Source organism: Bombus affinis, chromosome 14, assembly GCF_024516045.1.
Source record: "Bombus affinis isolate iyBomAffi1 chromosome 14, iyBomAffi1.2, whole genome shotgun sequence".
Lineage (NCBI taxonomy): Eukaryota > Metazoa > Arthropoda > Insecta > Hymenoptera > Apidae > Bombus > Bombus affinis.
In genome coordinates, this window is record NC_066357.1 from 3,855,709 (window position 1) to 3,872,585 (window position 16,877).

Consider the following 16,877-nt stretch of genomic DNA (forward strand, 5'->3'; position numbering starts at 1 on the left):
CCGATTTATACGTACGACTGACGATGTGCGTTTCAAGACACGTTTAATATTCATGATATTTACGAAGTTAATATTGGCCTGATACTGATAAGTACAGTGTTGTCCCACGAACTCTGCCCACCTGGAGTGTTTTCGTTATTTCAAACGATGCGTGAAAATGTCATTAACGAAAGTTGAAGGATTCAGTGAAACGCATGATATGGAATTATTTAAAATAACGGAGATATTTCAGGTAGACGGGGTTCCGTGAGACACACTGTAATAGAGAGAAAATTAGGGAAAAATAAATTCGATTTCTGGTGTTAGTATGTTAAAGCGTAATTCACAACTAATATTTAGAGGAATTTTTTTTTTTTAAATAGAGCTTCGTACGAAGAAACGTTATTTTATATCTTCGATTTATTTCGTCGCGTACAATCGCCAATTACAGGTACAGACACCCTGTATATGGAAGACCTATCGAAGGTCAGCTCGTATCAGGGACCATTGTTAGACCGAAATCGATAATCAGTTTCCATTTTCGTTTATCACAGATAAGAGATATCTGCAAGGAGCTGATCCTTTCCAACGAACAGCTCCATATGGTTATGCAAAAGTTGGACGATGAGATGAACAAAGGTCTATCGAAGGAAACGCACGATCAGGCGGTTGTGAAATGTTTCGCGACCTACGTCCAAGACCTTCCCGATGGCAGTGGTAAGAAGACACTCTTATAATCGATAAGGAACCAATTTACAATAACGAATCAGAATTATTCGAAAGTTCAAAAACGAAAAAAATAGCTATTAATCCTATAGATCGGTTGTTCTGATTCGCGACGATCTAGACTTTGAAGGAAAATTACTTAACAAATTCCCGGTATCGTTGATTCTCAAGGAAAGAGGAAACTTGATATTTCTAATTCCAATACGAAGAAATATTTAGTCACAATCAATCGTACGAATTGAATTATTACCGATTTACAGAGAAGGGCCACTTTCTGGCCTTGGATCTGGGAGGGACGAATTTCAGGGTGCTCTTGATCACCTTGGATCACCAGAATTTCGACATGAAGAGCAAAATCTACGCCATACCACAGAGTCTCATGTTAGGGACTGGCACACAGCTTTTCGATCATATAGCTCAGTGTTTGGCATTGTTCGTCAAGGATCTGAACCTTCACAACGAGCGTCTACCTCTCGGTTTTACGTTCAGCTTCCCATTGTCTCAACAAGGACTGACCAAAGGCTACCTAGTCAGGTGGACGAAGGGTTTTAACTGCAGCGGTGTAGTCGGCGAAGACGTGGTTGCTTTGCTCGAAAAGGCAATCGAAAAAAGAAAAGTGAGTGCTTCGTTCTACTTTAAAACAGTTGTTCAACCATTGATGACAAATAAAATATCTTTATTGTTTTTGTAAAATTACGTATCGTTAATTCGGTAAATTGATTCTGTATCTTGAAACATTGCAAGTTAAAATTCTACTTTATAAAGATTCTATTTTTCAAAAACAACGAGGATAATATCTCAAACTTGTGAGTTTATTAGTGAGAATATATAGAGTACGTATAAAAAGGCAGAGAAATCATAGGTTCTAAATCGGTCAGTGATTTCATAACAATCGCGTTAACGAGAAATGAGAGTCGAAAACAACGATAAGGACAATTGTATGAATACATAACTAGCCGTAGCTAATTGTAAAACCATACTAATTACGATGTATCGTACAGGACGTGAAAATCGAGGTATGCGCCATTCTGAACGACACCACTGGTACTCTGATGTCGTGTGCTTGGAAAAACAGGAATTGTCGTATCGGATTGATCGTCGGTGAGTGACGAATATTACTTTCCTTTCCATTCTTACCATTCACGGACAGGGAAAAATCTAATAATCAATCTCTTCTCTCTAAATGAAGATATTGTAAATTCCTCTAATGAAAAAACACCGAAACTTGCGGACGTAATATTACCGTGAATGAATTATGAAACTTTTTCCCCATTAAGATAAAATCTCGTTTCGCTTCAGGAACTGGTACCAACGCCTGTTACGTGGAGAAGACGTCGAACGTACAGTGCGCGATTCCAGGAAACTTCTCGCAAGAGAAGCCACATATGCTGATCAATATCGAATGGGGTGCATTCGGTGAGGGTGGCGTGCTCGATTTTATTCTAACGGAGTTCGATCGCGCCATCGACGAAAATTCGATCAATCCGTCGAAACAGTTGTTTGAGAAGATGATCTCGGGCATGTACATGGGAGAATTGACGAGGTTGGTTCTCGAGAAAGTGGTGAACGCCGGGCTACTGTTTGGTGGAAAGTGCCCCAGCGATCTTAAGAAACGGGGCAAATTCTTCACGAAATACGTTTCAGAAATCGAAAAGTGAGTATCACGCAGTCGTATCGGATATCTTTTCCTCGCGATAGAGATTCTCCGTATCTCCTACCTCTTCTTTCGTTCATTTTTTCACATTCTGAGTTACGACATTTTAGTATTAATTAAATTAATTTCTTTCGTTATTCCAAGCAAATCCTGAATCTGACAACGCTGATCTACGATTGCAGGCAATTATAACGAGCAACCTTCCCAACGTTCGACGTTAAATGTTGTTCTTCGTTCGTTTCAGCGATGCTAAAGGGAAATACACGAACTGCCGCGAAGTACTAGCAGAATTAGGATTACGAAACGTAAGCGACCAGGATTGTGAAAACGTTAGGTACGTTTGCTCTGTTGTGTCGAGGAGAGCAGCTCACCTGGCCAGCGCTGGAATCGCCACGTTATTGAACAAAATGGGCGAAGACAGCGTAACAGTCGGAATCGATGGTTCGGTCTACAGATTCCATCCGTACTTCCACGAGCTTATGACCGAGAAGATAAGCCAGTTACAGAATTATAAGGTGAGACCAGTGGGAACAGCTTTGTTTCTTAAAGTTTCGACGAATATGCTGTTTTAAAGAGACATGTTTTTCTTGCACGACGGTTGTGTAACAGTAATTTCAATAAAATCCTATATCTTATCATTACGACGAGTATTAAAATCGATAATTGAAATTTAAATCAAGGTTCCAGTTTATTAAAAGATCCGACAAGATTTGCTTATCAACGTCTCTGCCGTATTATACAACCGTCGTTAAGTCAAACGTATAAAATTTTATTTGGCGAAATAAAAAGCTGTGAGGAAAGAACTTAGAGATAATTTAGGCTCTAACAATTTACATTGCTTTGCAGTTCGATTTAATGCTCTCGGAGGATGGCAGCGGTCGTGGTGCGGCGCTGGTCGCCGCAGTGGCTGCCGGACACCGGTGAAGACAACGGCTGTGCCGCGTCTCCTCAAACTTAGATTAAATTAAGTTATATGCAGTAACGATTCAAATTTGACACACCATTAAACATATACGTACACAGAAAATGTATGAAGTCACGCGTATGTGCCGAGGAAAAAGTCGAAGAGAGCTAGCTATTAAATAAACTAAAAATGAAAGAAAGGAAGCGAGAGAGGGAGAGATAAGTAAATAAAAGAACGAATGAGATTCTGTCCGTTAGGAAGAATAGAGAGCAAGATCGAGAATGAATGAGTGTGAAAACGAATGAGAGCTGAATGTGCACTTGTACATAGAGCATAAAACGTAGCCTAACCCCTGCGAAAATATCGAAACAACGGTACTTGAAGGAGTACTTACAAATCGATGAGCATATTTACGCTCGTCATTACTAGACCGGAGAAGGAAACAGAACAAATTTATAACGAAGTGTTTTCACGCGAGACGTGGCTGCACACGAGCAAACTAATAAACGGAACTACGAGTAATGTACAACAGAAATCCTATTACTGCCATAAGCGCAGACAAATACGTATACGTAGACGCGCTTGGATGGAAGGAATTTGAAAGAATTTCAATCGTTCCTTCGAAGCAAAGGCTACGTGAATTTATCGGCATTATGCGTGTGCGCGTAGCTCGCGATACATCATATATCACGAAATATCGACGATAAACGGTCGATCTCGATGTTCCTTCTTGACAGAACATGCATAAAGATGCGACTGGTTCGCGATCCTGTGGGTCAGTCTCTTCTGTTTCGCCACTGCTCCGAAATCTTTGCGGACGAGGATGAAAAAAGGAACGGGCGGATCCTTGGTTCACATAGAGCGATTTATAAATTATTTGTATCGTCGTTTTATCCTACAGTAATCTTATTGTAACGTTTAGACGCGCGTGATTGGGACGATGGTCGCGCAAGTCGAGAAAGAATGAACGGAACGAGGGTAAAAGAAGTTATGCATGCGTGAAAGAAGTTCGGTATGTAAAACGAGATTATATGTATATTAATATCGAGACGAAAAAGAAAAAAAGAAAGAAACACAAAAACGAAAAGACGAAGAGATAACGCGAGCAAATATTAGAGAAAGTGTGTTTTGCAACAATTCATTAGAAAAAAAATGTGTAGTATCGTTTTAAGGGATTTAGGCGGTTTGAAGTATTTTTAGATTTATAGGCCACGGTCGCGCTCAACGCGTACGTCTTCTTTGGACGTCGCTCTTATTGTTACGACGACGATGATGACGATCGCCGCGTATATACGGACGATCTTTTAGCATTGTCTCCGGAACGATTCTTCGAAGACGTTCGCATCGATGTCGCGACTTAAATTATACAACGTACACTAAAGAGGATGACAAAAAAGGAAAGATAAAATAATTAAAAAAGAAAAAAGAAAGAGAGAGAGAGGCAAATGTGTGAGTGAACGCGTATATGAACGAGCGATTGATTCTAAGTCGTGACTCTCGATACTATGTTTTCCCGCCACTCTCTCGTGTCGAGAGGCGAATATTTCTTTGGAGTTCAAAGATCGATGGAGCAGAATAATAAACGACCTGTTTTGAGAGCAAATTGACAGTTATCTCTATTATCGTTTTATTGTCGCGAAATTGTAATAAAAATAAGATACTTAGTTTCTTACTATTCCAGTACTCTTTCATTTCAATCGTTTTGAAATTAATCACACTCCACGAATGCAATTCTCATTTTTAAACGAACTCGTTGCTCGACGAAAACATCGTTCGATCTATAACTATCAAGCATCTTATTCTTTTTACAATTTTCTAATAAATAGGAATTTATCCTCTTTGATCTAAAGCACTTTAGAAAAACATCATTGTTAAAGTTACTCGATACTCAAATTCCTTTCTCGATACTTTGTCTGCATATTGGGTCATTCTCGTAAGTCATAAGCAATGCATGTTTTCCTCGGTAAGAATCCGTGTAATATACGTTTGGAAACTTTTATTATCCAAATTGCAGTCGAAGGATTCAAGAGAAAAATGATGCAATTGACGAAGTCTTTAAATTGATGAAACGTTCGATCGCGTCACATTGTCATAAAGTTTTGCAAATTCGCAACAAAATCCTATAAATTGTAAAATTATAAAATATAAGATATAAAAAGAATGCATCGAGGAGACAGGAACATTGGATAATGTTCGGTATAAATTGCATCCATGTTAAAGAAGAAACAGTTGCATCAAATTATGTATCAGCTTACAATGAGACAAAAAGTACAAACTTGTTCGACGTTAGTTTTTTGAAAGGGAATAATTAGCGAACAAACTTGTACTACCAGAACCATTTCATCATAATTATCGCAGCTGTTTTATTTCTGGGATAAACAAAATTCTACCATATGTATGTGTATCTAGGTATTACTCTTAATTTTTTACAACTAGTAATTAGTCGAGCTAATATATTTTTTATTCGGCTACTAGTACAACTTTACGAAATTGACGTCGTAACAAATTCTATTATATCAAACTCAGGTCTCAGAAGAACCGCGTTACTTATGACCTGATATTGTCCTCCTTATGACATTATATTCCGTTTATATCATTAATGTCGATATCACGGTTCGATAAATCATAGAAATTTATAATTAAATATAAAGTAATCAGATATTTTTGAAGTCAATCGCATCAAACTGATCGTCTCGATTTATATAATTTAAAAAAAAAGACATTCAGCCCATTTTGCAGAACTTTATCAGAAATAGTAGAAAATTCGTATATTCATGGTTTGAACATAAGAAGCACGATACCGATCGAACAGATTCTGGCGACCTGAAGAAGGAAGAATCATCGTTCCTCTATCTTTACTCCAAAGTTTTCCTCCTATTGTTTCGTACGCGACTCGAAAGCGCGATGAGGATCGCCCCGTACTTTCCGGATCTGGGCTCGATTGTCATTCAGTTCGTGTTCTCGGATTACGAAACAGTGGCGGGAAGAAAAGTGTCGGTTAAAAGCTTGGCCAGGACGAGGAATTGTTGCTATATATTCTGTATTTATTTTCGTCGCCATTTCGATAAGACATCGCGGTGAAAACCGATAAAATTCGCGTGGACGATAGATCTGTCGACGAAGAGAGAGAGAGAAAGAAAATTCTTTTGCGATCGTCGTTTCACGCGAAGAAGATTCTCTCTGCTTCGTCCCGTTTCCTCGAACCGAGCCGAATCGAACGTTCGTCTCCGATCGTTTGCTGGTCTCTCGTCATCGATGTTGCGGCGGCTGTTGAGACTAAAGGTGGTGAGTAGCTCTGCCGCGGTATACTTAGCGCGATCACGCGGATCCACGTGAGCGTAGCGTTCGATTTAACGTGCGATGTCGACACGAGCACGAAATGTGTTGTCGCGTATTCTACCGATTATTATTGTAAGACACCATGCACACCAACGACGCTATTTCGTTGTGATTTTGTTGATAGTGACGCTGTGTGATTCCGTATCCCGTAGTTTTAGATTGTTGACGATGCATCGGAAATTGGTATTAGAGATTGTTGAAGCATCGGAAAATGGTACTAAAAAATTAATTGTGGATCGATAAAGGTGTCTCGAGAAAGATAGTACAACTATAGCCAATTGTATAACTAAATTTTATATATAAACGAGAAATAAAGCTCTTCCGTTCGAATTGTCAGCTTTAAAGAAAAATAAAATAGAAAAGCGCCACTGGTGCGAAATTCCAACGATATTGTGTCATGCGTCTGTACAGATCTAAAGATAATTAATGTGACAGAAAAGAAGCGGCGAAGTACTAGTACAAGTGCGATCACGTTCGGATTCCTACAATGCGAGGAATTCTCGTGGTCGAGCATCGAATTACTGTATTCTAGGCTGCGTAAGAAAAATTAGCTGCTGCATGAGGCGCGCGATCTAACTGTACCGTTCATCGATTTAGATCGCGACAGCGTATTTGTAAAAGTGTCGAGTGTCCGACAAGAAATTTGGTAGGGTGTTTAGTGAGAGACAAAGTTGTTTTTCTTGGTTAATTGTGAATGAATCGATCGATACGAAGGAGCGAGTAGAATTGAAAGATCGTCGAAGACAGCGAATCGATTATATCGGCGGAGCCTGAACCGCTTTCACGATTTTTTGTCACGACTTTTTTTATATTCACAAACTGGTTAATGTTGTTGAGATGTGTACACGTTAAAGGTGCAAAATAAAAGTCATCGTAAATCTTGTTGCTCACGATCGATGTGCCATTACCATGCCGCGTTTGAAAAGAGTTGAGAACATTTTGGTGTTCGATCAATGTTTTTAATATATCAATATATTATATATACATTTAATTTATGTATTTAATAAATATAATTTAAAATATCTTTTTCAGTTTTTATTACGTTAGTATATATCTGATATATTAATATATTGATAAGACCTTTTGATAAGACAGAGTTTGCAATTCGAAGAAATACTAAAAGTTAAAAATAATAAAAGTTTCCTTCGTGGACGGAAGGGGAACAATAAAGATAAGCTGGCTATTTAAAGAGATAGAGCATTTGCAATGATAATTATTGCGCGAAGGTTTTGTAGGAAAATTTTGGATTTTTTTAAATTGAAATGGTACGAGATTTATTTAATTTCTTGAATGTTTGATCACGGTAAACACGAGTAAATATTCTCGATAGTTAGACGTTTTATTAGCATATTTAGACAGGTATTTCAGAATCTTATCAGCGATTATATCGATCAACCTTGATTAGAAATTAAGTGATATATAATAGGAAAAATACTGAAGATAACGGAACAAGTAATTTTAATCGCATTCAACTCTGATATAAATTCGAATGAATAATCCGCGAAGGGATATTAAAATATTCAGTATAATCTTCCCGTACCAAAGAAATCACAGTTCAAATCTAGAAATTTAGTTTCACTTAATTTTTCGACCTTTGGCAAGCCTAATCGAAATGTATTTACTACATCGACATCTTCTCTGCACGCCACTAGAGGGCTACGAACTACGTTTATCTTTACAAATCGATTACTTTTTCCAGCGAAAAATCATTTAAAATATTCATATAAAATTTCTCTCAAAATAAATCTATTATTTGACGAAACTAACAAATGCAAGCCTACGCGCAATGTAATCTGTACCGTTCCCCCAATCTCTTTTCTCAATCATCGTACCTAACGTCATAACAATATGTATATATATGATACATACATACTTGGCGATAACAACACCACCTGGTGGTAGCTGACAAGAAACAAAACACGTCAAAGCAGCAGTTTCGCTGTCGCAGCGACAGTGAGGTATAGCACCGTGATACGGGAACGAACAATGAGAAATTATGCAGAAACGGGCGATTACACGAGAAACGGCCACAAGGCGCGTGCATAGCGAGAAATAATCGTGGACCAGAATCGGACGGTGCGTTAAGATGATTAGTGGCATTCAAATCGCGCTGAAGAATGCCATTGATGTGGTGAGTGATAACCCTGATAAATTCCGCAGTTTCGTCGTCGGTTCTGTTTTCGACCACGCGACTGCGTACAATGTTCTCCATTCATTCGACCGAGAAAAAAAGACACGCACATTTTCATTTATATTTCTCCTTTGTTTGCGGAGCATTGTGAACAGTGTAAGAGAAATTTTAAGGCAGTATCCATCGATCGTAGTGCGGCATTATATGTTTTACGTAAACGACGATTTCTCTTCGTTCGACCAGTGCGCGCTGTTACATGTGCCATTGTATTTATTTACGTTCTGCGTGTATCGATCTGTATGTTGTGCCCTTCGCCATAGTCGATACACTACTGTCTACTCTTACGAATTTTTTCTTCTCGTCCTTCGTGCGCGCCCGGATCGATTTAAATCGCGCTCGTTTGGCGCCCAGAAAAAAATCCAAATAAACAGAACGGTGCGGCGTAGCCAACTTTCGACCGGCCAATACCATGCCGGTAATACGCAAAATCTGCCCATCTCGATCGACACGCGTATTTGCGCGTTGTCTAATCGTTGCAAGATGTACGTTGTTATATTTAGCGGCTTATGTAATTATTTCAAGTTGCACCTACGGACCAACTGTAGCTCATTAACATGTGCACGTTTAATAATTTACCGTGTTTTGTATCTTACTTGGTTTTCCTCAACAACGACTCAAATGACGTAGTACGATTCCTGGTCGACGTTTTAGTCGTCATCAGTTTTTTTCTTTAAACGAGGCGCTGTACTTATGAATTTTTATCGTTTGCAGATAGCACCGCCTGCCACGCCGCTGCAAGATTTCACCTACCATTGGAAACAGCTTATGAACTTTTATGTGAACCACTTGACAGATTGCAAGGTGCCCATACAGTCCACGGGCATACCACGACATTTAGACAGATTACTGGAAATACTGCTAGAAGAGGAAAAGGACGAAAACGAACCAGGACCATGTCTCGAATACCTGTTGCAGCACAAGCTACTGGACCTGCTGGCCACGCTCGCCAGCGCGGAAACTCCACCCGGAATGAGAACTATTTGCCTGTCTTTTTTAAGAAAATTTCTGGGTAGATCTAAGTACCCACTGCTGCATCACACGTCGATTTATGGACCAGTGCAACGATTGACCGCTCTGTGCAATGGAAACCCACCATCGCCTATGGAAGCTGAGGAGGTCCAGTTCCTTCTCACGCTTTGCTTCCTAGTTTGCAAGTACCCTCACGTGACCAATATAATAAACGATGTACCGACTGTTCAGAGGCATAACGCCTCTACCAGAAGGAATTCGGAAAGGGTGGAAGTGGAAAAAGTTACCTACGTCCCAAACAGAAGAAAAAATAACTTTAATCCCTTATTTGAACCACTGGACACTCAGGCGGTCACGTTGATAAATCCCAACTTGTTTAGCTCGGAAAATGGTAGGAGACGGTCTGCGGAGACTAACAGACCGCCCAGTAAGAATGGAACGAGAGGATCATCTAGTCAATCGAACGGGTCGATATCTTCCAGAGAAGTGGAGAATGCCTCGCAATCTTCTAGTCCGGTAATCGAGAAATCGATTTGCGATGAGAATTCGGGTGTCACGGTACAATCTTCTGACTCTCAGGACTGCGACATCTCCCAAAAAGGCGAAAACGTCGTTCTGATGAACGAGATAGATACACATTTGCAGAATCTCCAGGATTTACGATTGGACGTTGAGTACGGGGCTGCTTTCGAGGAGTCTAATTGCGCGGAAGGAGATCAGAATCTTCTGAGACCGGACACGCCACAGAAATCAAAATGCCTTCTATTAGATGCCTTGTTGAGTTACATAAATAGCGCGGTAAGCCACGAATTTTAAATAATGAAAGTAAACTATCATAATAGCTCCTTATGTTGTGTTATCCATACTTTGCGGATTAATTCTGCAATTTCAATATTAATAAAAGCTATGCGTTAAATATCCCAAATCCTAAAATACAAAGAACAGTCAAGCAGACAACAAATTCTTAAACAAAAATGTTTCCTCTTTCAGGATAATACCGTGAGAATAAGAGCCTGCGAAGGAATAATGGTCCTTGCATCCTTGGAGGATCCATCGTTCGCACAAATGGTAGCAAACAGTGACTTAGCAACCCTGATACCAAATAGATTAGAGAACCTGTTCAACGCCATCCCAGCGCATGTCGATCCAGCAGAGATCGACGGCGTGGATGTTACTTGGGGTTTAGATTCGCCAATGTGGACGAAGGAGAAAAAATTTTCTGGCTGCAGACAGGTCGCCGCGTTTTTCATGTGGTTTGATTACTGCAATCAACTGATAAGGGAAGCGCATCCAGACGTGGCTAACGCGTTGGCGAAGAACATTAAAGTGAATTTCTTAGAGAAAATTGTGACACCAGCCCTGGCTGAACATCATGTCGTTCTTATCACAGCATTGATTACGAAATGTTTAAAGGAATTAACATCTAGCGCCTTATGTACAGGTTTGTATATAATTTACGTTAAAATATGGAGAATTAACAATTTCTTTTTGCTTGGAATTTTTGGAGGATTGATAGAGTTCGTTTACTTTCTCCTTTAGTAGGAGACGAAGAAAGATTGCTTTTTGATCCTTGCCGATATTTCAAAATTAATTCAAACGATATTAATAATTTCTTTCTTCAGAAATGAGTTACTGGCTCGTGGGTCACGATAGAGGTCCAGAGATACCAAACGTATGGACGTCACCTGTACTACACAGGCTGATAGACAACTGCTTCACGGACAGTGACGATTTAACGCTGGAAACATTAAAGCTGTTCGAGGAGATGATAGAGAAACGGAACGAGCATATACTGCACTGTCTCGTATTAGTATATTTATCAACACGAGGCTATTACGACAACACCGCGGCGGATAGTGCAATTGCATCCTGGAGCGACGAGGAGGACGAAAGAGAAAGAGAAAAGAAGAAGGGTTCGCTAGACCTCTCCTACGAGCAAAGTCATAGTCGAACATTAGCACCTAGTAACATTCATAGAATTGTAAATTGGTAAGAATCTTACAGAAACTCTCACCATCGTATATAGAAAAAAAGAAAAAAGAAAAACTTTCATCAAAAGAACGTTTTATGACGGAGACATTCCTTGTCACTCGAATAAATAGAATATTTAAAAAAAAGTAATAATTCAATAATGTACACGCTTATAGTACTTGACAAGCGTGACACAAAGTGAGAAAGCTTAATCAACAGAAAGTCTCAATCAATCATTTCGATACGTCATCAACTGAATATGTTTTCTCAGCGTATGTACTAAAGAACTTTGAACACTTTCCCTCGCGCGACAATACTTGCATATGCAAATGAAATAGTGTAAAGGTATAGAATTTTTAGCTTCGTATCAACCTCCGTTTCAGTTTCCTGTCCCTGATTCCTCGTTATCTACAAACAGACACGGACGTGAACAATTATGAACGGTATATGGCTGACTTGGAAAGGCAGTATTCTACTGTGTTGGCAGACTGCTCGCTAATGGCCTGGCCGCTAGAGGCAGTAACCGTGGATGATTCTGCGAGTTCCGATTCCAGACCGGAAGCAGACCATTGTTCCGTAAGATTTTACATGGGGCCGTTTATGACGATGCTTTTCGAGAAAGTGGCGAGTATTCCAAGGCAAAAGTACGAGGTCAACCTGCAACTGACGGTGGTGATCTCGAGGCTTGCGCTTTTACCTCATCCGTACCTGCATGAATTTTTACTGAATCCGTTGCTACCAGTAGCACCCGGCACGAAGAACTTGTTTACCTGCTTGCAAAAAGTTGTCAAGCAGCTGGTGAACGAGGTACCAAAGACGCCGGATCACAAGCAAATGCTGACAGAGACGCGAGAACGATTGCTTGAATATTGTTCTCACGAAGGGTAAATACGAATAAGAATGATTAATTATTTCGTTCGTTGTTTGGTAATTTCGGAAGATTAAATGTTTCGTGATTTTTAGAGAGAAGGAGAATATCCTGTTCGAAAGCGTGATTGTGACAGAAGAATTTTGCAAGGAACTGGCTGCGATAGCATACGTAAAATATCATCATTCTATGTGATAATTGTTATCAAAGAGAGCGATGTAAATTATTGAATTTAATTACAGTACTATGGCTGAGTAAATTTATTTAATGATCGATCGTCATCTAGATACGCTTAAATAGAAAATTGTGTTTTGCGATGAATTTGTAAAATATACGTACATACTTTATGTTAAGTATAGCTACTATTATATTAATGTTAATGTTTACAATCACCTATTTGCACAATTCGACTTGTGACTCTAATAAAGAAACTACTAAAAAGTCACGTTCGTTTTGATTATTTTGCTTCAAAAATTGTTACAAATTTTTCTAATATAGTTGTTATAATATTTGTAGTTTCAACAACCTCTAATTACCACATATCAATTTAAAAACATATTTAAATTGGAGTATATCATAGGACTACATAGTTTGCAAATAATTTTAATAATTGAAATAAAAAACGTAAGTTAAGAATGTTACATGTCTTATAAGTGAAACTAATTTCAGAATCATATGCTTCATATTGGAGTAAGCTGTTAAAGTTACTTCATATTGAAGTGACTGACACATGGAGTCACAAATGGAAAACACATCACCCATTTGCATACAGTTGCTTATAAATAATATAACATCATATTTAAGTGGTAATAATTGCAAAAATACCTCAGTTGTCAAGGTAAATAATGAGAAGTTAGCAATAAATGGTGAATTATATTTTATACCTAGCCTTAAAGTATGGAAAAACTTGTTGAAAGACACAGATCAATGTGAAGAAAAGTGTACAACAATTTTGCAACATTTTCTATATGTTCGAGGTGGTGGAATAAATAGCAACACTGATGCAGACATTGCAAATCAGGTAAAATATAATAAAAAATATCATCAAGGAAAGAAACATAACCTAGCTATAAAACTAAAAGATATTTTTGCAGGTTTTACAGTTGTTAATATCATCAAGTAGTAATTGGTCTATAAAATTACACAAGTATCTTTTAGAGAGAGAAAGAGTTTGTTTATTTTTACAACGTACCCCTCTTATAGAGAGCTCGATCAAAGCAGTTATAGCATTTAAGAATGACTTTGGGAAAACTTTTTCAGTTAACAAGATCTTTAGTTTCATATCGCTCCAAGATAACGAATCAGAACTCACAACTAGAAGATTACACTTAATACAACATGTCACTGAAAAGATTTTGACTCTACATGGATCTAAAATATCAGATGAGCACTCTGATTACAGATTTGTATTTACCACTAAGTCACAAGGAAATGTGAGAGAAAATTATGAGAGGTGTATATGTGGTGTGGTAAAAAATACAGAAACAAACTGTAAAGAGACAAAACTAACGTATAAAGAATATATTAACAATAAAATTATAGAATTAAAAGCATTAAATGAACATAAATATTTTGAAGCACGAGAATTCAATGTAGAAACAGAAGAATGTTTCCTTGAAAATCTTGCAAAAGCAACAGTTACATTTGAATTATTATCTGTAAAACCAAGCCGTCCTGTTTTTATTGGATGCAATGTTGCTACCGATAAAAGTACCACAAACACAAAAGGTTCTTTCATCTCTGAATTTTGCATGAATTTCTTAGAATTTTTAAAGGAACAATTTCTACCATTATTAGTTTTTAGGTGGATGTTTTATATTATATAATACAGCAAGAATAACAGCTATCATTGAAAAGTATAATGATAAAAGTTTAAGAGGAGAATATCCTAATTTACCATGTGTCAATGATACAGATTTTTCTTTACTAAATCAAGAGGTATTTTATTCAAAAGATACTGAATTATCAACATTTCCAATTTATGAAAGAGAACAAACAATAACTCAGAAACTTTATAATTTCTAGGAAGAATGGGAACTTATATATAATTTTGTTATTGGATATCAACAAATGATAAAGGATTGTTTAAGATATGATCCTGTCTTCCAAACAAATACACAATTTATTTGTATATTTTTGTCTAAACTGTGCCAAAAATTTAGCATCTACTATCATAGAATTAGAATTTTAACTGTAAGTTTTATTACTGACTAATGTTAATGATTGAATTATAAACCTTATTGTATGATTAATAATTTATTGTTTATATATTATTGTTTCATTATAGGAAGCATATGACCATTTAATTCCAACAATGACTGCCAGATTATATATGCTACATGCATTGCAAATTGTGCTTCAAAATGCACTTGCTTTATTAGATATTGCTCCTGTATCTCGCATGTAATTTATTCATACAAATTTTTTTAATCAAAATGATATATCTCAATATAATAGAAATCAATTTACAAAATTGTACAAATTATAAGAAATTGTGTATTTTTCAAAGGAATAAATAAAAAGTGAATCATCAACTAACCAAAGTAATATTTTAAATTGTACTTCACAAGTTTCTAAGTTGTTCAACTTAAATATGTTTTAATTTTTGCCTTATAATAAAAGTATGGAAAAATAATGTAATTTTGAAAAATTATTATTTTCATAAGAAATCTTTATAAATCTATTGTTACTTTTTAATTAGTTGAAAATGTATTGGGTTAAGCAATTATTTACTAAAAATAACTGCAATAAAACTATATTTATAATTTTTAGTTCAAATATTTTCTAATAATTGTTGAATTAATTAGATTTGTCATGTCGTAATTGTATTAATTTTAAATATATCACAATGAAACATTTACATACGAGTATAATTTTTTGTCATAGCACAACAAATGAAAATAACACTTGCACTCGTAAATAACGATGCGTGAAACGACAGAAATCGTTATAATATATATAACTGTACATCTACGTGTGCATTCTTTCAAATGTCATTCCTCATTTTTTAAATTAAATACGATCTATATAGAAATTATTGATTTTGTGTAACTTACCAAATGATCATCACCTTTTTCGAAGAAATTCTTCTAACCTTTGACGATAATCACAGAAATCGGTAAATTACTGTATTTTATCTTTCTGTCACACATATTTATTGCTATTATAAAGTACAAAATGATCGAATTTTGTTGAATCAAACTATAAATTTATATATATTCAAATACTATACCGGACGCTATAGATCTCGAGAGACTCAGATCTTCAGAAGTACCAATTTGAAAAAGTATGGGTGACGCTAAATGGAATACAAAAGATGGCGCGATTATATGAATTTTCAAATGCACTTATCTTAAATTTCATAATGTAAGGAAGTATCGAGCGACATTTTAGAGTTGTTATATTTAAATTATATAATAAAGAATAAAAATTGTTTCTTACAGGAAGATTGAATAGATTATAACGAAATAAATAAGTGGGATTCGAATTACTTAAAAATACATCGTGTGTTATAATAAGTTAATTCCCGATGTAATCGGTACCAGCGTGATCGATCAACGCATTACTTTCTGATATATTATTTCTCAGTTTTAGTACATTCTAGATGAAAAAGGGGAGTGTCTTCTCTACTGGAGGAATATCGTACATGAAAAGTACACGCACGATAGCGTGCAAGAGAGCGAGGCAAGGAACACAGCCAGCTGTTTGTTTTGTTTTCGGGCATGAGATTCACGTGACACGACCGGTGCTGGTGGCGGCTCGTACGGCAGGGTCGTATTGTCAACGTTGATTGGCCGAGGCAGTGCACTGGCGCACCGCTCGGCCAATCAGCGACACCGTAAGAAACGACGCCTGGTGCTTCTACGGTGCAGAGACGTTTGACATCGATAAATGCGTGAGAGTGCTCGCGAAGTGCGGAGGTATCAGGCTGTCGCTCGCTCGTCGTCGGCTTGTCGTAGTCGTCGTCGTCGTCGGGGGCTCGTGGGCTCGTCGTCGTCGGTCAGTTTCGAGCCTCCTTTTCTTTGTCCTGACTAGCCCCCCCACTCTGTACCCGCGAAAACCTGTGCAGTAGAAGTAGTGTTAGGCAGTGCCGATCCACACAGTGACCGTCTTTCTTTACGTCGTCGCTCAGCTGCACCTACTTTCGTGTGTGAGCGAACGTATCCGGCGTGCCAAATGTCACTAGGTGGACGATAGGGTCGAAATACATTCGATCCTCAACGTCATACGTACGCACGCGTTTTTGCTGTATGTACACAGGTCGGAGAGGTAGCAC

General features: G+C 37.6%; 4 protein-coding genes across 21 annotated transcripts in view; all 4 read left to right on the forward strand.

The window, feature by feature from the left end:
- The window catches only part of LOC126924451 (hexokinase type 2), a 37,497-nt gene extending 30,016 nt beyond the window's left edge, over positions 1-7,481 (forward strand). For all 6 annotated transcript variants that reach the window (XM_050738947.1, XM_050738945.1, XM_050738949.1 and 3 more), the window contains exons 2-7: positions 534-696; positions 966-1,321; positions 1,707-1,806; positions 2,005-2,359; positions 2,604-2,874; positions 3,206-7,481. In XM_050738947.1, coding sequence (XP_050594904.1) covers positions 534-696; positions 966-1,321; positions 1,707-1,806; positions 2,005-2,359; positions 2,604-2,874; positions 3,206-3,283 — 1,323 coding nt within the window. In that variant the 3' untranslated portion in view covers positions 3,284-7,481. The remainder of the gene's footprint in view (positions 1-533; positions 697-965; positions 1,322-1,706; positions 1,807-2,004; positions 2,360-2,603; positions 2,875-3,205) is intronic.
- Positions 6,410-13,046, forward strand: LOC126924446 (FHF complex subunit HOOK interacting protein 2A-like). 5 transcript variants are annotated; one of them, XM_050738933.1, is made up of 6 exons: positions 6,410-6,548; positions 9,505-10,560; positions 10,753-11,203; positions 11,385-11,751; positions 12,117-12,617; positions 12,697-13,046. In XM_050738933.1, exons 1-6 carry the CDS (start codon positions 6,519-6,521, stop codon positions 12,794-12,796), a joined length of 2,505 nt encoding a protein of 834 aa, XP_050594890.1. In that variant the 5' UTR covers positions 6,410-6,518; the 3' UTR covers positions 12,797-13,046. The 5 variants fall into 5 exon arrangements, with proteins under 5 accessions (XP_050594890.1, XP_050594889.1, XP_050594892.1 ...); XM_050738932.1 differs by lacking the exon at positions 6,410-6,548 and adding an exon at positions 8,507-8,733; XM_050738935.1 differs by lacking the exon at positions 6,410-6,548 and adding an exon at positions 8,920-9,275.
- A 232-nt stretch (positions 13,047-13,278) lies between these two features.
- On the forward strand, positions 13,279-15,144 carry LOC126924452 (DALR anticodon-binding domain-containing protein 3-like). Its single transcript, XM_050738952.1, has 5 exons — positions 13,279-13,622; positions 13,696-14,329; positions 14,406-14,539; positions 14,627-14,794; positions 14,889-15,144. Exons 1-5 carry the CDS (start codon positions 13,332-13,334, stop codon positions 15,006-15,008), a joined length of 1,347 nt encoding a protein of 448 aa, XP_050594909.1. The 5' UTR covers positions 13,279-13,331; the 3' UTR covers positions 15,009-15,144.
- A 1,327-nt stretch (positions 15,145-16,471) lies between these two features.
- LOC126924456 (max dimerization protein 1-like) overlaps positions 16,472-16,877 on the forward strand; it is a 228,053-nt gene continuing 227,647 nt past the window's right edge. For 3 of the 9 annotated variants that reach the window (XM_050738974.1, XM_050738983.1, XM_050738984.1), the window contains exon 1: positions 16,494-16,870. The gene's annotated coding sequence lies outside the window, so the exon portion shown is untranslated. Of the gene's footprint in view, positions 16,871-16,877 lie in introns of all 9 variants that reach the window. The other 6 variants (XM_050738979.1, XM_050738975.1, XM_050738977.1 and 3 more) reach the window with 6 other exon arrangements.